This window comes from Gymnoscopelus microlampas (genome assembly GCF_963454915.1).
Source record: "Gymnoscopelus microlampas genome assembly, chromosome: 9".
Lineage (NCBI taxonomy): Eukaryota > Metazoa > Chordata > Actinopteri > Myctophiformes > Myctophidae > Gymnoscopelus > Gymnoscopelus microlampas.
In genome coordinates this window covers 13002105-13024349 of record NC_139946.1, presented here as the reverse complement: position 1 = coordinate 13024349, position 22245 = coordinate 13002105, and the positions used below count along the sequence as shown (strand labels likewise).

Below are 22245 nucleotides of genomic sequence, written 5' to 3'. Positions count from 1 at the left end.
AGCTCACAATGCGTCGCGATGCGACGCATTGTGAGCTTGTAGATCGGCTATTTTCAAAAGATTTTTATGCAATTTACATTTGAGAACTTGTGCAATGGGACATTCTGCATAATGAGTACTTTTACTTTTGGTACTTTAAGTCCATTTTTATGCCAATACCTTTGTACTTTTACTCAAGCACATTTTGAATTCCGAACATTTACTTGTAACTGAGTATTTTGATATGGCAGTATTGATACTTGTACCTAAGCAACAAAAAAAAAGTAGTACTTTTTCCACCACTGACTACTAGTCAAAACCGGTTTGTACCAGCTGGAGGATATGATGATCAGCCGCTGATGTCCTGGAGTCTGGAGATGACAGAGAACCAGGTCGTTCTCCTCTGGTTTGCCTCATTATTGATTCAATCCGTATCGGGCGACATCAACCCCCAAACACCATAACTCTGCGTCTGCTCTGGCCTCTCAGGGATGTGCTCAGCATGAAGAACAGAACAGAGCCTGATGGCCGGTGCAGTCGCTCTGCTGTACAACACAGTGGCTCTCAACCTTTTTTTTTGGAGCCCCTGATAGGCCTGTCGCAATTATTACATAATCCTCTAATCACAATCATTTGAGATATTCGCAATAATTCTTTGCATAATCGTCTTCATGTTCAAATATTTAAAATAGCAGAAATAGCAGATCTACAAGCAAATAGCTGATCTACAAGCTTACAACGCGTCACTTTGTAACGCGTTGTAAGCTTGTAGATCAGCTATTTCTGCTATTTTACGTGTATAAAATTATTAAATATGTCAATAATGTCTTTGTATATTTAAGTTATTTGTCATATCTGCCCTGTGCAATTCTTTTATTACGGAGCCTATAAAAGGCAAACAGAAATTCAATTTGTATTCATGCGTTCCAATGTTCAATCAATGCCAAACACACAATTAAATCGTTTATCGCAATTATTTGAGTGACAATTAATCGTCAACTTAAATTTGTAATCGTGACAGCCCTAGCCCCTGACCACTTGTTTCGAACAATCCTCGGGGACCATCCCCACCCCACCTTCCCACAACAATATTATACTGTATATATACCAAATATATATACACACGTATATATTGCATATAAGAACTCAACACAGTAATTTCTATTTTTTTAATTAATGTTTAACAATACATGATCTTAAACCCAATATGTGGACCAGTGTCACGCATGGAAATTCTCCGATCTACAAGCTCACAAGTTCACCTTGAGCTTGATCTATATGTTAATTTTGGTGCGTGACATCCCGTGCAATTAAGTACATCAAGCCTGGAATAGTCATTATTTGAATTTCATGATTTTCCCCAACAACTATGGCTATTTTTGACTATTGTTTAAGTTTAAGCATATTGTGGTTAAGCATTTGATGGCCTTACCATAACATATGCTTGATACTTTAAAAAAAAAAGTTTATATATATATATTTAAACATTTTAAAACACCTGTAATTACCGTATGTCACTGGTTGAGAAACAGTGCTGTAGAACATTTCAAAGTTGAAGATTTCATAGGGTTGATCCCATGCTGGTGCCTGTGTCCAGTGTCCAGTCTATTGTTTGGGAGTAATTGTGGTAGATGTACTCCATGCAGCAGACTGTAGCCGTGTTTAGTTACTTTTGCCCCAAAGCAGACATAAATAAAAACACGGACGGGGTGTTACGGCGGTTCATCTCCAGTCCAAAACCCTGAGACATGTTGGAATGATACCACTAATGGACCCCAAAGAATGTCAGATATTCAGCAAGCCGCGTGCTGGTGTGCGGGGGAACAGCTCCCGCTGTGAGCGAGCATTTTTCCTTTTCTCTTGTTTTTGTGGGAGTCTTCTTCATTGTTTTGGTTTCAGCCTTTATGTCTCAATGGTGGAGTTCCTCAAACCAGAGGGATATTATGGCACGATGCCACCGAGGCTCTTTAGCTCGGAATCGTGAGAGCTTGCATCACATAACCGCTGTTCCTCAATGAGCTCTTACGCCGTAAAACAGAGCAGACAAAGTGGTAATATTCTGCTATCATTTTGCACATTTGCTTGAATTTACTAGTCGGGGAAAACTAAACGGGGATTGAGGAGTTTCGAAGAACAGTCGGAACATTTGGAAGGATGTGTAAATAATTTCAATCAAGGCACTGACACCAGTGGTGGAAAGTAACTAAGTACATTTACTTAAGTACTGTACTTAAATACAATTTTGAGGTATTTGTACTTTACTTGAGTATTTCCAATTTCCAATACTTTTACTTCTACTCCACCTCATCTCAGAGGCAAATATTGTACTTTTACTCCACTACAATTATTTGAAAACTTGAGTTACTAGTTACTTTTTAGATATAAATTATTATATTATAAAACATACATTAACCACTTTAGCCCTATTTTATACATAGGCTATTTGAAAATAGCCGATCTACAAGCTCACAACGCGTCGCAATGCGACGCGTTGTGAGCTTGTAGATCGGCTATTTTCAAATATTTTTGTACTTTTACTTTTGATACTTTAAGTACATTTTGATGCCAATACTTATGTGCTTTTACTCAATTACATTTTTTATTCTGGACTTTTACTTGTATCAGAGTATTTTTATATTGCAGTATTGGTACTTTTACTGAAGTAAAGAATTTGAGTACTTTTTCCACCACTGACTGACACCCTACTCTCTCGCTCTCTGTTTCCCATCCCTCCCCTCTCTCCATTATGTCTGTTTTACAGGTTAGCTTTATATGTGTACGAGTATTTGCTGCACGTCGGCGCACAGAAATCAGCACAGACCTTCCTGTCAGAGGTAAGAAGTGCTTCTCATATTGACTTCCTGTAGTCAGCGGATGAATGGTATTCCTACTCTATTGTACGGCCAAACATGGAATTCACATTACGAGCCGCCCCGGGGTCAAGGAACTGTTGGGTAATCTTACCATTGTCTTACCATCAGGTCATTTATTATCTGAACACAAGTATAGCATAATATCATCATCAAATCAATGAGCCGGTACCAGGTTGTCATAACAGCGGCAAATAGTTTTATCTCAAACATTTGAAATACACTTAAAGGAGAATTCCGTTCATTTTAAGTGTTATGTTTGATGTGTGTCAAATCACTTACCAACGTAGAAATGAAAATCGCGTGACTCCACAGATCCCCCTATCGACCCCCACCGTTGGCATGATAGTAGGATGCTGGATAGCCCAAATTAACGGGCTAATAACAGAACGAGCTAATGCTGGTTGCCGGTTTCTCTCCCGACCTGGCAACCTGGGGCTGCCATGCAGAGAGATAAGCAGCCCCAGCATTAGCTCGTTCTGTTATTAGCCGTTAGCTTCTCGGAGTTTTAGCGCCTGTTACATTATCATGGGACTCAACAATGAGTACTAGAAGCAAAAAAACAGACTTTGCATTTGTTAAAATAGGCGAATTTGGGCTATCCAGCATCCTACTATCATGCCAACGGTGGGGGTCGATAGGGGGATCTGTGGAGTCACGCGATTTTCATTTCTACGTTGGTAAGTGATTTGACGCACATCAAACATAACACTTAAAATGAACGGAATTCTCCTTTAACCACATGGTCGGAAACCTTTAAAAGGTAGCACATTACAAGCTCTGTGAGCTTATCGATCTGCCATTTTCTAAATCATTTTTGAATTTATTTTTTGTTAAAGTGGTTATTGTTAACCACAAAATGTGACATTGACACCAGGCCTGCTGGACTATTTAGTCTGACATTATCCCCTGAACTGTGAGTTCAAGTCTCTAATGTGCTGCATCCTCTTCCTTAATGGGCGTCCTTCCTGATAATGGCCCCCGTGTCCATGGCTTCTCCTCCACAACACCTCTCACTGCCCTGTCACCTTTATTCAGCTCCACTTAACCCATTAAAGCCGGGAACGCATCTGTGTCATTTTAATATTTCTTTGGCTATTCAAAAATAGTAGATGTGCCGCGCTACGATCTTGTAGATCTGCTATTTTTGAAAATATTATGGTGTAATGTGTGCAAATCTTTGAATACACTTTTAACTCAAATCTTTGCTTCTGGGGTGGTCGCTGGAACAACATATTTTGAGATGGGGGTCCACGACCAAATACATATCATTTTGGGTGGTCCTTGACATGAAAAGGTTTGAGAACCACTGATATTATAGCAACAAAAGTAAAAAAAACAAACAAAAAAAACAATTAGGATTTAGGAATAATAATTAGGAAGACATTTTGTAGAATCCCCAGAAGCAAAGATTTGAGTTAAAAAAAAGGTTGCTTTCGATATACATATATATTAAAAGATTTGCACTAATTTTCACGATTCAAAATAAATAAATAGCAGATCTACAAGCTCGTAGCACGGCACTGAGTGCCACGCTATGTGCTTGTACGTATATCTGCTATTTCTTTTGAATAGCCAAAGAAATCTAAAAATGACACAGATGCCTTCCCGGTCTCAATGGGTTAATACACTCACAGACACACTGAGAGGGCTTCTATTGGCAAAGGCTCAGTGCATATCATTCAACTTTAATATGGACAACATTGATCTGCTATTTGGGCATACAGCAGTAGAGCAGCACAGAAGCGGTGTGTCTCGGATGGAGGATCATAGAGATGGGCCGTGCCGTGGGCAAGAAAAGTTACCATGTGGCACACGGCACGGATGACGTGCGGGAACGAGCGGTTGCTAGGTAGTGGCTGAGTGAAAATAATTATTCAGCTGTACATGCACTAGTGGGATCCCGTGCTGGAGCACAAAAGCTACACCAGTGTAACACAATACCCATGATCCTGGTTGTGTGTGGCTTTGTGGCACTATAATGCCTCAGATTAATGGGGTTTGTAATAACACATAAGGACTTTAATTAAGTTACAACAAATGTGAGCCTGAAGTGCTAACAGTGTACTTCACGTGAAAGAGGGTTTTACACGCTCTTGGCAGCATGACAAGGAACAAATAAAAGTCTTATTTAGATAAGGATTTATATCTGTCTATATATTTATACCATGGCCACGGTGTATAGGCAATTCTAATTGGCTGGAGACCATATTTTCTAAATGAATATGCATGATAAAAACGGTACTGTATTTACGGTTATTTAAAGGGCAAGACCACTTTGGTAGAGGTTTGAGTTGTGTATTTAGTACCTTGCCATGATGTAACTCCAATGGTGGACAAGAAATCAAAAATAATTGCTCCATTGATTAGAAATTGATAATTTAAAATATGCTCCTCGTTGACTTACATTGTACGGTGAAACAGCTCTCAAAGTCACTCTTTTAGCACGTACTGTAAACGAAAGCAAAGCTGATTCAGACAATATAGATAGAACATCATATAATATGAGGAGCATATTTTAAATGATCAATTTCTAATCAATGGATCAATTATTTCATGTCCACCTTTGGAGTTACATCATGGCAAGGTAAATACACAACCCAAACCTCTACTAAAGTGGTCTTGCCCTTTAAGCTAAAACTATCTGCAAGCTATCCTAACTAGGAGTTCTCCCACTTACTGGATTAGTATGGTAATGTTTATTCCCAGGTTGACAGACGTAAAATATTTAAAGAGTCTACTGCCCCAACAGTAATAAACAGCACTACAGCACTAACTTATATTGTATATTGGTATTGTACGTGGTGATTGATCTATTGGCAATCAACAAGGGGCGGCCATAGCTGAGTGGTTAGTGAGCCTGCCTAGGGAGCCAGAGGCCCTGGTTGCCCCAGGTACGATTCCAGGCCAGGCCAGCATATGTATCGATGAAATTAAATTTGTCCCTGAGCAAGACTCTTAACCCCTAATTGCTCACAGGCCCTCATTGGAAACAAGACCGCAAGGACTTTCATGAACGGACCTGTTAAAGGAATTATCCTTAACATGTGCCATTATCTTTTACAATAATTGTATCTGGGAGGAACTGTTCATTCGTTTTAATGTTTTTGATCACCACACCTGTAGGAAACGGTAACACCTCTTTCAGTTGTAAGTTGTCAAAGACAGATATGGCAGGCAGGCAGGCAGGCAGGCAGGGCCAGAGGCTGTCCCCACTGCCAACAAGCTGGAAAAGAGCTAAAATATGAAGAGATGGGGGAACAGCACTGGGAGATTAAGTAGCAGGACTGAAGAGAGTCTTGCTGATTGCAGAACCCTTCTGGGGGAATCTCCTCCCAGAGATTGAGTGTTATTGGTGAGCTGCTGAAAAGGGGTTAAGTTCTGGGTCACAGACAACTGGAGACACACACGCACTCTCACACACGCACGCACGTGCACACACGCACGCGCACACACTGACATACAATGAGGCACACACAAGCATTGTGAGCATATAAACACACTAAACATTCCATATCCACGAGGCCTGCACGCTGAGCCTACTGAGTCAATCTGATGTCAGTTGTTGGTATTGTACACATGATAGTCTTGAAAAGTGTGCAGCATTCTTCAGTCCTTTTGTTTTTACATACATATAGACATACAGACATACGTATAGACATTTCAAAAATAGCAAAATCAGTAAATCTACAAGCGACGCGGCGCGTTGTGAACTTGTAGATCGGCTATTTTAGCATACCTGTATGTTGTGTGACACTGCAGTATGAAGAAGTAGTAGATTAAATTACGGAAAAACTTGAAATCTAAGTTGAAATATGGAAAATACAAGGTTTCTGCCTGACAGCGACGATATATTAAGCCATTAAGACCTGGAACGCATCTGTGTCACTTTAGATTTCTTTGGCTATTCAAAAATAGCAGATCTACAAGCTCATAGCGCGGCACCGAGTGCCGCGCTATGAGCTTGTAGATCTGCTATTTTTGAAAAATCTTGGAAAAAAACATTTTTGATTTTTTTTTCCAAAAAACTGTTAGGATTTAATCGGCCTCAGGTCTTAAAGGGTTAATGTCGTCATGGTCCGTGTGGTCAGACTAAGTTACAGTTGGGTAAGAGTTTGATTTGACTCACAGTCAAGATCACGAACAAAAGACTTAACGATGAGAGCAACTCACACGTTTTGCCTCCACCTTCCGCGGCCTTCCGCTCTTACAGTTCCAGCCTTCAAGGTCTTGAGAGATTCCTCCGTGCGATCAGAAGCAAAGTGTCGCAATCAATCATGATTCGTTCTACACATCAACATCACTCAGCATTCAATTACCCTGTTAATATTCACCCGTCAATCTCACATCCGGGCTGAGGTCAGATCATCTTCTTCCTGGGTTTTCTTCTCAACACGTTGGCTCTCTCCTGTGTTGTAATCTGCCCTTGTCCAGTGGTGGAAGAAGTACTCCGTTTTTTTTACTTTGGTAAAAGTAGCAATACCACAGTGTAAAAAAAATGCTGTTGTCCTGCATACAAAATCTCACTTACTACAAATCTATTGATGTCAAAATAATGTACTTGCGGTCAAAGTAGAATGCCCATTTCGGAATCTTAATCGATCGTGTTTTTGTTTGTTTTTATTTGTTTATGTATCGTTATTAATAACCTAAATATTCAAAGTAACTAGTAGTGACTAAAGGGCCGTCCAACTATAATTATAACTGCAAATATAACAAATATACAAATATATAGCATTCGCCACTGTCATTGTTATAATTGTGGTGTGGACTATATATATATATATATATATATATATATATATATATATATATATATATATATAGTGCTGCTCGGTGTCGACAGCCCCAAAAGCTGTCAAATAAATAAATAAAAACAATTACCTATAAGTACAATACAATATTTGCCTCTGGGATTAGTGGAGTAAAAACAATTAGACACTGAAGTTAAGTTCCTTAGCACAGTGTTTGAGTAAATGCATTAATTTCTTTCCACCATTGCCCGTGTCGCTTTCTCCCTCCTGTTCTTTTTTTCCACCCTCCTTTATCCCTCTCACTATTTAGTGCAACCCTGTGTCTCAGCGTTAAATGAACACTGAGGATTTTACAGTGTGTGCAGTACTACTGTACAGTTACATGGACAGATAAGGGTGTTCTATTCCCACAGGTGTGCTGATGAGGGAACACACACCTGCTCAGTAGGCTCTCACCTGGACTCTGCCGCCTCAATTAGCCTCTGTACCTCCCTAAGAGTGCACATGGAATGCACCCTCGCTCACTCATTCTCTCTCTCGCTCTCTCTCTCTCTCTCTCTCTCTCTCTCTCTCTCTCTCTCTCTCTCTCTCTCTCTCTCTCTCTCTCTCTCTCTCTCTCTCTCTCTCTGTTTCTCGCTCTCTCACTCGCTCTCTCTCACTCTCTCTCTCTCTCTCTCTCTCTCTCTCTCTCTCTCGCTCTATCTCTCTCACACACACATAATCGTGCACACGTACTCATACAGTATACACAAGCGTAGAGTGGTGTAAATTAACTAAGTACATTTACTCAAGTACTGTACTTAAGTACATTTTTGAGGATTTTTTTACTTTCTTACTTACTAATTTTCAGTACTTTTGATTCTACTCCACTACATCTCAGAGCCAAATATTGTACTTTTACTCCACTACAATTATTTGAAAACTTACTTACTAGTTACTTTGCAATTATCAGTTATTATATTATAAAACATACATTAACCACTTTAGCCCTATTTTATCCATAGGCTAATTGAAAATAGCCGATCTACAAGCTCACAACGCGTCGCATCGCGACGCGTTGTGAGCTTGTAGATCTGCTATTTTCAAATATTGTAGTACTTTTACTGTTGGTACTTTAAGTATGTTTTGATACCAAATACCAATACTTTTGTACTTCTACTCGAGTAAATTTTGAATTCCGGACTTTTACTTGTAACAGAGTACTTGATACTTGATACTTTTACTTAAGTAAAACATTTCAGTACTTTTTCCACCATTGCAAGCGCAGTATTCCTCCTGTCCCCGAGAGGACTTCACTATCCAATGCAAGACCTGTAAAGTGCTGTTTAAGAGCTCTATTGAATATAGACTCTATTGAATATAGACTTCCAGTCTACGTCTTTATTCATAGAGGGGGCGGAAATTAGATTTTGAGATTTGGAAATTGATTCCGCATCTTGTCTTCGTGGTCTCAGGCTTGTGTGTGTGTGTGTGTGTGTGTGTGTGTGTGTGTGTGTGTGTGTGTGTGTGTGTGTGTGTGTGTGTGTGTGTGTGTGTGTGTGTGTGTGTGTGTGTGTGTGTGTGTGTGTGTGTGTGTGTGTGTGTGTGTGTGTGTGTGTGTGTGTGCGCGTGCGAGTGAGTGCAGGGATGTGAGTGTGCATGCGTACGTGTGCCTGTGTGTGCACAGTAAAATCATTCATTTATACATTTGCAACTCTGATAGTGTACAATTGGAAGCCAAATAGCCGCTTGTGGGTCCATTTGGTTCCATTTGTATGCTCTCAATTATATAATTATAATCACATTGTTATGACGTGAGGCGATTAATAAAAGACCCTGTGTCGTCTGTGTCTTTTTTTTGTGAAATGTTTGGCATTCATTGTGAAACAATGATGTCAAACGCGTCGTTTCACGTCACTGGGCGTACAGAATGTTGAATGTTCAGGTTGAAATTCCCTTTAGCCCATTCAATCCGGGAACGCATCTCTGTCATTATTGTTAGATTTCTTTGGCTATTCAAAAATAGCAGATATGCAAGCTCGTAGCGCGGCACCGAGTGCCGCGCTACGAGCTTGCAGATCTGCTAATATATTTTTGAAAAATAGTGAAAGTTTGTGCGAATCTTTAAATGTACACTGCTCAAAAAAAATATATTTTGAGCAGTATATATCTTTCAAAGCGAACATTTGTAAAATATTTTGTTCCAGGGACCTCCAGAAGCAAAGATTTGATTTACAAAATGATCGCTTTAAAAAATGTATATTCAAAGATTAGCAAAAATGTTCACAGTTTAAAAAAAAATTGCAGATCTAAGCTCATCGCGCGGCACTCGGTGCCGCGCGATGAGCTTGTATATCTGCTATTTTTGAATAGCCATAGAAATCTAAAAAATGACACACATGCTACTAGCGTTACCGGTCTTAATGGGTTAACTCTAAGGATCTTACTGTGTGTGTGTGTGTGTGTGTGTGTGTGCGTGCGTGTGTAAAAGCAGAGTACCTGCTATATCTTTGACTGGATCTTATCTCAGTGTCCAGATACAGGCTGGGACTGGGTTGGTCTATAAGGCCGCTGGAGAGGACTGCTGCTTGGAGACGACTTAGTGTCTGATCCACACTTAACTACACTGACTGACTCTACCTGTGTCCATTACTGTCTGTCTGCTCCACTACCTGTCTGTCTGTCTGTCTGTCTGTCTGTCTGTCTGTCTGTCTGTCTGTCTGTCTGTCTGTCTGTCTGTCTGACTGTCTGTCTGCCTACAGTGTGTTTGGAGTGAAGTTTTACTAAACAAACATTACAGTGCATAATACCATGTCACACTGCAATGCCTAATATGTTTTTTTGTTTCCCTCCCTTCTTCTATCCTTCTTTCTTTCCTTTCTCTCTCTCTCTCTCTCTCTCTCTCTCTCTCTCTCTCTCTCTCTCTCTCTCTCTCTCTCTCTCTCTCTCTCTCTCCGTCTCTCTCTCTCTCTCTCTCTTTCTCTTGTCTCTCCTGCAGATCCGATGGGAGAAGAACATTACACTAGGGGAACCTCCAGGATTCCTACACTCATGGTGGTGGTATGTGTTCATTTATGACCTATATTAATACCCATTACTTGAACGTATTTTTAAAAATGATAAATTATTATAGACTAGTCCATACCCGTGGGTGGGGGGATATGCGCACATGATCTGGCAACCCGGGAGCCAGCGAACACAGAACCGCTAATAAACAGCTGACATTTGGGGAAAGCGAAAAACGGGCTTCGCTGTTCCGTGCACATGGTAATGGTGAATGGCTGTGTGCAAATTCAGACCAATTGCTCAAGCCACTGAGGAGAACCGGGCAGAAGAGATTTGGGCTCACCGCCCTCACACCACCCTCACAGAGCTTTGTCAAATTATAGGAGGATGGCGTATGCTTCTTTGTTCAATATTTCCGATCTACACGCTCACAACGTGTCGCGGGTGTGATGCGTTGTGAGCTTGTAGATCTGCTGTTTTCAGCGTGCAACACCGTCTTATGACAGAACATGTTTTGGGCATTACAGTCCTTGTTACGGAGTGGCACAGTAGGGCCGCGCCGTCTAGAAGAAGCTCTGTATGTTATATACTTTTGGAAATATTTAACTTTCTATTTACACATTTTGAAATGGAAGTTAATGGAGGCTGGTTTGGGCTGAAACTTTGCCCAAAGGGTAATGACTGACGTCATAGACTGGCCACATGAAGTCTGAGGTCCACATGCAGATGCAGGGTTGCCAGATCTGCTTATTCTAATTTCCCCGCAATGTTTTATTTGAAAATAGCCGATCTACAAGCTCACAACGCGTCGCATCGCGACGCGTTGTGAGCTTGTAGATCTGCTATTTTCAAATAGCTGATGTATATGTTAAAGTGCTCATGTGGCCCATAGTCGCTTCTTTTGGGCTGGTTTTCCTAGACCTGGTTGCTTGTTGTCTCTCACAGAGTCTGGCAACACTGTCCACATGTATAGGCTATGCCGCTGTAAAGTGGTACATGCTCCTTCCCACGTCCAAACCTTTCTTCGGAAAGGAAGGTGATAAACCTACAAATTGACGTCATTACCAACTTCTGATGGGCAGACTCACAACTTTTTCTCAGAAATCGTGCGCCTCCAGATGCCCTGGGACTCCGAAACGATAGTTCGAAAAGCCTTTTCCAGGAAGATTTTCCGAGGTCGGACGGAGCACGTATTGGCCTTTAGACCCCGTCAGGGCAGGTTTACTTAATTTAGACAGAACAGTGAAGACAGACAGGAAACACCGGGGCAGAAAGGCAACATGCAACACAAGACTCCAGTAGGAATACAAACGGGGACGTTGCCATTTTGTGGCCGAAGCATATTATCCGGTCAGCTTCCAAATACAGTGCTTAAAGACTCTCTCCTAAGTCTTGTCTGTCTCTGTCTGTCTGGCTCTCCCTCTCACGCACACACACACACACGTTTTTAAACGGCTCACGTGCGTGCTGCCGAAGTACTCTTGATGACCTAAAAGAATGTGCAATGGGTGGACGGGGACAATACCCAGTAAAATCCTCAGTGTTAATCCATCAGTCTGTAACTCTGTGAGAGCGTGCAAAATGTAACCGAAGTAACATTTGTACGCTCTCAGAGTTAAATGGACACTAAGGATTTTACAGCGTAATTGCTGGGAATGCTAAGTGCATCATGTCACACATGTTTAAGTACTGCTTCCCTTGGTTTCCATGTGATTTGATTGACAAGCCGGCTAACTTCCCCACCTCTGTTATTTCAACTGAACCTTAAAAAAAAAGAAAAAGGAAAAGGAAACCCTCAATATCTGAACCAGAGTCAAACTGCAGATGGACTAATCAAAGTCAAAGTCATGCACGGCTCCTTCTATCCCAAATAGATGGGTTTCAGAGTTGAGGAACTGGCGCGCCATCCGGTTAACCCATTGAGACCTGAAGCCGATTCTACATGTCTCCTAAATCTCAACAGTATTCTGAAAAACGTATGTTTCTATATCAGTGGTGCTCAATCTTTTTCATGTCAAGGACCCCCAAAATTATATGTATGTGGCCGCGGACCCCCATCAAAATATTTAGTTCCAGGGACCCCCCAGAAGCAAAGATTTGAGTTAAAAATGTTCGCTTTGAAAATATATATATTCAGAAGATTTGCACACATTTTCACGATTTTTCAAAAATAGCAGATCTACAAGCTCGTAGCGCGGCACTCGGTGCCGCGCTACGAGCTTGTGTATCTGCTATTTTTGAATAGCCAAAAGTGTAAAATATTGCTTTTTAGCTCAAATCTAAAAATGACACAGTTCCAGGTCTTAATGGGTTAAAAGACCCGGTTTCTCCTTTTCGAAACAGAACTGGGCTCCGCGTGTGTTTTTCCTCCCCTCGTACCGCTGCTTTTAAAAGCAATCTGTCAGACGTGTTAATGCCAGATAAATAGAGTGTACTTTCTGTCTGGCTTTGGAGAGAACGGAGCCATTTGGGCTGACAGCCCTGACATGTACAGTAGTTCTCTCTCTGTCTAAAGTGGAGGAGACGTTTCGGGAACACCCAAAATGCAGGGTTCCCCTTTCCAGCTGACAGGCCAAGAGAGCCGGGAGAACCTGAGTTCAGAGCCAGACGAGGAGGAAGGAGGAAGAAGCGAAGAGCGAGGCAGGCAGGCAGGCAGGCAGGCAGGCCGCCCGGCCGGCCTTCAGGCAGGCAAAGATCTTTGACAGGCAAAGACGGGTATAGAGTGCAAAACAAAGCAGCCAGGCGGGCAGACAGACAAAAAAGTTTTGTAGATTGGCACTGAAAAGAGAGGCAGCCAAAACAGGCAAGCAGGAAATTGGGCAGGGATGGGGCCAGTGGTGGAAAAAGTACTCAAATTCTTTACTTACTGTAAGTAAAAGTACCAATACTGCAATATAAAAATACTCTGTTACAAATAAAAGTCCAGAATTAAAATTTTACTTGAGTAAAAAGTACAAAAGTATTGGCATCAAAATGTACTTAAAGTACCAAAAAGTACCAAAAGTAAAAAAAAATATTTGAAAATAGCAGATCTACAAGCTCACAACGCGTCGCGATGCGACGCGTTGTGAGCTTGTAGATCGGCTATTTTCAAATAGCCTAGGTATAAAATAGGTTTAAAGTGGTTAGTGTACGTTTCATTATATCATAATTTATACATGAAAAGTAACTAGTACCTAAAGTTTTCAAGTAAATGTAGTGGAGTAAACGTACAATATTTGCCTCAAGAGATGTAGTGGAGTAGAAGTAAAAGTATTGTAAATTGGAAATACTCAAGTAAAGTACAAATACCTCAAAATTGTACTTAAGTACAGTACTTAAGTAAATGTACTTAGTTACTTTCCACCACTGGGTGGGGCTGGGTGGGGGGGGGCGGGGGGTAGCCGGAGGTTTTTGGAGCAACTAAGGCAGCCAAACATATACAGGAGCAGCGAAAAGAGACGGCAAAGGAGATTAGAGAGGCAACAGGGGCGGGTGTGGGGGCGGTGGAGGACAAGAGGTGAGGCTCTGAGAGGTTGGACGGGGGCAGGCTTTGTTTGTCATTTGTCCCCTTCTTCTTCCTCGTCCCAAAGCCCCCCGGTAGTAGTAAAGCGAGCGATTGTGACTTCATTCATTCTGCCGTGAGGGTCCCACATGGTGTAATATCGCAGCCTGTTGACACAGTTCATAATGGTCCTTTTTGGAGAGCCTGGCTTCCATCAAGCTGACAGCTCTCCTACTTGGACAGCTACCAGTAATACTGACAGACTGACATACACAAACATACAGCACTGCATACGTTTACCCTCGCCTTTGGCCCGACCAATAAGAGGAATTAGGGAGCCCTGCTCTCTCTGTGCACGTGCGTGCGTGCGTGCGCGCGTGCGTGTGTGTGCGCGTGTGTGCGTGTGCGCGAGCCTGAAAGGAAGAGGGGAGTGGAACAGTTGCAGTGTGTACGTCCTTCTGACCTTATTGATATATTTCAACAGAGTGCGGGAGAGTATGTGTCTGATAGTGATAGCAGAATGTTTTTGGATGACCTAGCATGTACTTGCGTGTGTGCGTTTGTGTGTGTGTGTGTGTGTGTGTGTGTGTGTGTGTGTGTGTGTGCGTGTGCGTGCACGTGCGTATGTGTGCGTGTGTGCGAGCAGTTGGAGAGCAGGCTGATGATTAGCCAGGCTGAGCGGGGCAGGGCCCCAGCGCGGTATGACCTAGCCGAGGGGCGTCTGTCTGAGCCCGCAGCACGTGGACATGGGACTCACTGGGGGTGGGGTGTGTGTGTGTGTGTGTGTGTGTGTGTGTGTGTGGGGAGGGGGCTGGGAGTCCTACGCCACCCCCCAAACCCCCAACCCCCCTCCCCCAAACAAAAGCTCCAGATGGTAGGGGAAAGCCACCAAACCCCCCTCCGCCCGCCTCCCCCCCCCCCGACCCCCCATCCCCTGCACTCCCCCTCCCTCAACCTTTGTCTGGAGGCCTGTCCTTTGTTTGCGGAAGAGAGACCCCAGAATGGATTAACTCCTTGCATTCCAGGCTCCTTTTGTGTTAAACAGCCAAATCCGAGACCCCCCCCCCACCCATCCTCCTCATACTTCCCTCCTCTCTCTCTCTCTCTCTCTCTCTCTCTCTCTCTCTCTCTCTCTCTCTCTCTCTCTCTCTCTCTGTCTCTGTCTCTGTCTCTCCAGCCTAGGGTTCATCTCTCGTAGCCCCTGTCTCTAGCAGTTTCCTGTTGGGGCGGGGGGCTTCTTTTGGGTGGGGGGGTCATCCACATCTGTTGTTATGGGTGGAGGGATAAAGAAAGGTCTCAGGGAGGACTGCAGGTGTTGATTGTGTCATTAGCTCTCCCTCTGTTGGGCTGGGCGCTCGCTCTCTCTCCTCCTTATCCCCAGAATCGATTGCTTTAACCAGTTTTCACTGGACAGCTACAGAATCCTCAAGCTCTCTCCCACCCCACCACAACTGCACCCTTACGCCAGGGTTGCCAGGTCTTATAATTTCCCCCGCAAGATTTTATTTGAAAATAGCCGATCTACAAGCTCACAACGCGTCGCATCGCGACGCGTTGTGAGCTTGTAGGTCTGCTATTTTCAAATAGCTGATGTATATGTTAAAGTGCTCATGTTGGCCCATAGTCGCTTCTTTTGGGCTGGTTTTCCTAGACCTGGTTGCTTGTTTCTCTCACAGAATCTGGCAACACTGCCTTACGCGCACGCACGCACACGCCTCAGCACAAGACAACATACGTAGAGGTATCATCTCTGTCATGGCCCCCTAGAGCTGAAATTCCTCTCTGCGTGGGGGAGAGTAAACAGAGTGTTACTACAGCATGGCTCTGCTCTTAAATCTCTGGACCGCTCTTTATGAAAGCAGGTATCAGACCGGAAACGCACAAAGCTCTGTAGCTCCTCTCCTCTCCTCAAGTTATACTCATCTCTGCTCTTAAATAGGCCGACTGCTTTTTTATAAAAGCAGGTATATCGGACCGAGAAGCACGAAGCTTCGTGTCTCCTCTCCTCTCCTCTCCTCTCCTCTCCTCTCCTCCGCTCACTTTTATACTCATCTGTTTCTCCTAGAGAGCGGAAAAAAACATGCTCACATAGTTTTCAAATATTTGATAATCTTAAACGGAAGCCCCCTCGAGGGGCCTCAGTAAGTCAATACAGGAAACCGAATCACGTCGGTGCCGTTTGAATGCACCAGTATGTATAGTTATAGGCCGGTCTCTCTTGGTCACAATGCCTCAACAGCACCACGGGCCTGACAGACAGCGGGGACATGTTCCTCTGTTATGTATGTACATGTGTTAACAATATGAGTCACTCATCGGCTTCTGGTCAGACCTCTTTTTTTTTGGCTCCCCCCTCCTTGTCAAATCCTGTAGTTATTATCTACAGTCCAGAGAGAGAGAGAGAGAGAGAGAGAGGGCTTCCTGTTGCAGTAGTGTAGTACAACACAGAAGCTGATTTCCATCGCAACGTGCTACCGTCTCTGTCTGAATGCGTCTGTCTCTCTCTCTCTCTCTCTCTCTCTCTCTCTCTCTCTCTCTCTCTCTCTCTGTCCCCGGGAGAGTAGCTGGTACTTGAGTAGAGGTGATGAAGACAACCGGAAGGGATCCTTTTTCCAGCCTCCCCCGTCTTTGACTGCAGCGTTTTGTCCCATTTAGAAGAGCCTATCGCCGGGCAGAAACCTCGTATCTCCGTATTTCAACTGTTTATGTTTCTTTTTTCCTAAATTAACCTGGCTGGAACGCGTCTGTGTCACTTTTTCATTTGAGCTAAAAAAGCATTATATTACACTTTGGCTATTGAAAAATAGCAGATATACAAGCTCATAGTGCGGCACAGAGTGCCGCACTACGAGCTTGTAGATATAGCTATTTTTGAAAAATTGTGAAAATGTGTGCAAATCTTTGAATATATATTGTTTAAAGCGAACATTTGAACTCTATTCTTTGCTTCTGGAGGTCCCTAGAACAAAACATTTTGAGATGGGGGTCGGCGGCCAAATGCATATCATTTTGGGGGTCCTTCACATGAAAATGTTTGAGCACCACTGATATAGAAACATACGTTATTCAGAAAACTGTTGGGATCAGGTGTTGGGATTTAGAAGACATTAGCTAAGAATCGCCCTTAGGTCTTAATGGGTTAATGCCCTTCTTCATCATGCAAGACTGTCACACAAAAGTAGTGAAAATAGCAGCTCTACAAGCTCACAACGCGTTGGGACAATGGACAATTTTCACTATTTTCACTTGCACTAACATGAGGGAGACATGATGAGTGGGAGACATGCGTCATCTGCATGGTTGTCTCTCTCTCCCACCCTCTCCTCTGATTCGCCGGCTGACAGGATGGCCGCAAGGCGCACGTATGGGATTATCGCCGCGCCCCCCGACACCACCAGCCTGTCTGCTTCTTGTCTTTCTGCCTGTTTCTTTGTTTACCCTGCCTGTTTTAATGGAAAAGGCACGTTGTAGCCACTGGCTTTGTCAAACCCCAGTTAATTGCAAATAATTATCATGATGGCATTTAATTTTAGTAATTGTTTTCTTCTGGACGGCTGGACGCTAATCCCTTCCTGTTCTGAAGTGTGTGTTGTGTGTGTGTGTGTGTGTGTGTGTGTGTGTGTGTGTGTGTGTGTGTGTGTGTGTGTGTGTGTGTGTGTGTGTGTGCGTGTGTGTGTGTGTGTGCGTGTGCGTGTGTGTGTGTGAACGCACATACGTAAGGATGTGCAAATGAGAGTTACCGTGCGTGTATCTTGTCTGTATGCATGTGTGTGTGAGTGTCTGCCTCCTCATGTTATTTAGTCAGATGGTTTCTCATTTGAATGGATGACGCAGAATTTGCATGACCTCAAGCTGTATTTTAAAACACACTCCTACCGACTACGCACACACATCCATTTACACTTAAGAGCAATACTCTGCAGCCGGGTTTCAAGTATGTTCTGTAAAAGTTTGCAGCTGAAACAATTACAATACCCCCCAAATATACAAAGTATGTAACCACCCACAAGACGGAAAGAAGCCTCCCACAACTAATTGTGGGAGGCTGGACAGTAATATTGTTTCTATAGCAACTTGAAAATATACACCTCTGTATCTTAATATCTAATATTCATTCCTCTCCCAATTCGAACTCCATAGGATCTAATTAAGATTTAATGAGTTTAATGAGTTATAATATATAAAACAATGTCAAAACAATACATGTCTGACTTGTTATGATTAGTCACTTCTACTGAGATACAGCAAATAATATTCCCTCTTTGCAGCTAAGACATATAGCTGTGCTAATAATGATATATTTAAAACATCACAGGGCTTAATTTAGGCGTTAGATTTGCTTCCAACTCAGCTTCTCTACTTGGTTGTGTCTTTTCGGTAAGAAAGTGTAAAGCCTGAATTATACTTGGTTGCACATCGTGTCTCGCACCGAAAATAAAAGCTCACAGCGCGTCGCACTGCATCTGGCGTGTCGTGAGCTTGTAGATCGGCTATTTTCCATGTGAGACAGCGGTGCTTAACTACATTTAAATTAGGCGTAATCCAGACATCCCACCCTGGGAAAAATCATTTCCGGGAGGTGCACGCACTCATGCACGCGTTGCTGTGTGCCCGGCCTGTGCAGAGCGCGCGCGCTCTTCTTCAGTTATATTTCATTTATTTTTGAGTGGTGCCAGCCACTCCCACACTTGACCGTGTGTGTGGGTCCGTCCGTCCGTCCGTCCGTCCGTTTGAGAACGGCCTCAACAGTTGCAGCGGATTGCAACACAAGGATGCAACCAGTTACACTAATTCAAAGGCACCACTCTCTTCACACTGGGTGTGCTTTTTATTTTAATTATACTTTTTTTTAATGTTATTTCATTCATATTTTTGCCTGATTTTACCGATTTATTATCATAGATTATAATCACCCCCCCCCCCCCCGCCTCCTAACTTGAGAAACATATATTTTTTTTCACTCCGTCTCTGCATCTGAGACCAGTGATTGGTCACTTTCAGACGCCCACTCCTCCCACAGCGAATGACATGACTTCATTTTGTCAGATTGACATTTCAGCGACGAATGAGAACAAAGAGGCAGGTTGCAGATCCGGTCTGTGTGTGTGTGTGTGCCTCATATGTTTAAACCCAGACAGTAGGCGGGTGGTTCTAGACCGGATCTGAGCAATGAGAAGTAAATAGGAACCGTTCTCCCGCATTTCTCCACCATTTGATCGCCTGGTCGGTATTTGCGGGAGATGTATGGCCGCTCGCGGGTGTCCGGGAGGGTACGCTAATTCCCGAGAGAGTCCCGGAACTTCCGGGAGAGGTGGGACGACTGCGTAATCTGCGTCCTATTTAATTTCCCGTGCGAGCCGGTCTCCCCGCAGCCCGCCTCTGCCCCGGCGGAGCAGCAATCTCTTTAACACCAGCTGATAGGTATGATAATGTGCACAGGCTTTATTGTCAAGTCACTCAGGGGGCAGCACTGGCCGACCCCATGAAAAGTAACTAAGTACATGTACTCAAGTACTGTACTTAAGTACAATTTTGAGGTATTTGTGCTTGAGTATTTCCAATTTCCGATACTTTTACTTCCACTCCACTACATCTCAGAGGCAAATATTGTACTTTTACTCCACTGCAATTATTTGAAAACTTTAGTTACTTGTTACTTTGCAGATATAAATGATTACATAATAATACATACATTAACCACTTTAGCCCTATTTAAACATAGGCTATTTGAAAATAGCCGATCTACAAGCTCACAACGCGTCGCATCGCGACGCGTTGTGAGCTTGTAGATCGGCTATTTTCAAATATTTTAGTACTTTTACTTTTGGTACTTTAAAGTACATTTTGATACCAATACATTTGTACTTTAACTCAAGTAAATTTTGAATTCCAGTCTTTTACTTGTAACAGAGTACTTCTACATTGCAGTATTGATACTTTTACTTAAGTAAAACATTTGAGTACCTTTTTTCCACCACTGCACGCACGCACACGCACACGCACACGCACACGCACACGCACACGCACACGCACACACACACGCTTCCCACTAAGCATTCTCCACCCGCTTGTTAACCTCTGTTCCTTGTACATCTGCTCCTTGTCTGGACGCCTCAGGGCTAACAAAGCTTCTTGTCTTTTTTTATCTCTAAACTTTTCCCATATAATAACAGACTTATATTTTAACTAATATTGCTTTGACTTGCTTGGCAGCACATAGTGCTGCCCCGGTGGTAGACACAGCTTATTTGTTCTTTTTCATATCGAGGAGCCACAAGAACGACAGGCTCGTTTTCACGGTGTCCTCGGACAGCGTATGAATCACCAAAATAATAAAGATCTAAAGGCACAAAGAGGACACGGCAGAGTTTGTGATTTACAGTAAGTTTAACTTCCAAGTCGTAAAGAAGGAAACGGCCTAAACTCCTAGATAAGAGTGAGTCACATTATCCTGCCGTGCAGTCACAGCCATCAAAACAAAAAACACTTGGGCTGCGGCTAAAAAACATCCCCCGGATTGAAAAATGACCAATGCATGACAGGTTGTGCTGGTGAGCGATTCTCTGACACACGCACGGTTATGGGGCGATCAGCTAATATTTTCTGCTCCATTTTGCAGTCTGTCACATCAAGTGTCAGGGCCGTTCAGCGCCCGCGTTCCCTCACATCAGCACTATAAGAACGCACATAACAGAATATTTACTCCTTTTGAATGATGGCACGACGGAGTGAAAAAAAAGAAAAGAAGTGAAACATTTTTTTCACTTTTGCTTCTCAAGTCCCAATTCAGCAGTTTTCTTTTAATGCGCTGTCCATTAAATCAATATCATCAAAGCGAGAGAGAGAGAGAACTCCTTAACACGCAGCAAAGCCAGGCAGGTACTTAATTTCAGTGCAGTAATTAAGGGCCCATTTGGAGTGGGGACCTGGTGGCCTCTAGCTGCCCTGGAGGAGTGCGATTGGTCTAATTAGCTAATATGACCACGGCTGATTGGGCAGTAAGTAATATAATCACAGCCGATTGGTCGCTAACCCCACAGGTCTTGGTGGCAGGCTGTGGAGGAAACAGGGGAAAGCACTCGCATTCGGTCAACCCCCGTTCTGGATAAAGAGCTCTCTCTCTGGAGTTTAGCCACAGTCTTCTTCGGTCCGTTCGTGCCGAAAATTGTAGGCTGGAGATTTTATGAATCGGGGACTAAAAAGAACGCGGTGGACTTGTCTGAAACGCTGGTTCTCACGTGGGGTCGGGGGACCCCCAGGGGTCTTTGTAGGGGGGGTGCCAGGGGATCCTTAGACTGGAGGAGCCAGCCCTATCGAAGGTCTTGAAGGGCGGATCAAAAAGCGTTGCGCTCGGTACCAGCGCCGCTTCCTATTGCTTCACCAATCTATGCCCCCGCCTCCCCTCCCCTCCCTTTAAAATGACAAAACTTGAGATTCACTGGTCTAAATCAGGGGTCTTCAACAGGGGGTCCGGGACCCCTAGGGGGTCCTCAGAGCTGCTATAGGGGGTCCGCCAAATCTTTGTGTGATAGAATGACGTTTTTTTTACATTAACCACTTGAACCCTAGAATTCCTTTTCTGAGGGGAACATTAGCGGAAAATAGGCTATTTTTGGCAAAGAGGCTATAGGTGTAGAGGGAAAAAATAGCAGACTAAGCTAAAAAAAAAAAACTTAATCTGAAACACATTTTTATACAATATAGCAGTGGTGCTCAATCTTTTCAAGCCGCGACCCCCAAAATAATCCTATTTGAACTGGGGACCCCCCATTTTGATAAGACTCCGTTCCACAGATAAACATTGTGAAAATAGCAGATCTACAAGCTCACAACGCCTCGCATCGCGAGGCGTTGTGAGCTTGTAGATCGGCTATTTTCACAATCTTTGTCTCTTTCTTATATTATTTGACAATTTGGCCAATGTTTTATACTAGTTTATTGATTACTTTTGTTGTTGCTTTTTTTAGGTCTTAAAAGTCCTTAAATTGTCACTTCACTATCATCTGGGGACCCCCCAAAAATCATGAAGGGACCCCCCTGGGGGTCCCGACCCACAGGTTGAGAACCACTGCAATATAGAGTAGGGGGTCCCTGCTTCATCTCTCGCTCAGCTAGGGGGTCCTTGGCCTGAAAACGTTGATGATAGCTGGTCTACTATGCAGAAGTTCTTTGT

General features: G+C 43.3%; 1 protein-coding gene across 2 annotated transcripts in view; it reads left to right on the top strand.

The window, feature by feature from the left end:
• The window catches only part of ssbp4 (single stranded DNA binding protein 4), a 140566-nt gene that overhangs the window by 18802 nt on the left and 99519 nt on the right, over window positions 1–22245 (top strand). For both annotated transcript variants that reach the window (XM_084067464.1, XM_084067465.1), the window contains exons 2-3: window positions 2741–2813; window positions 10581–10642. In XM_084067464.1, coding sequence (XP_083923590.1) covers window positions 2741–2813; window positions 10581–10642 — 135 coding nt within the window. The remainder of the gene's footprint in view (window positions 1–2740; window positions 2814–10580; window positions 10643–22245) is intronic.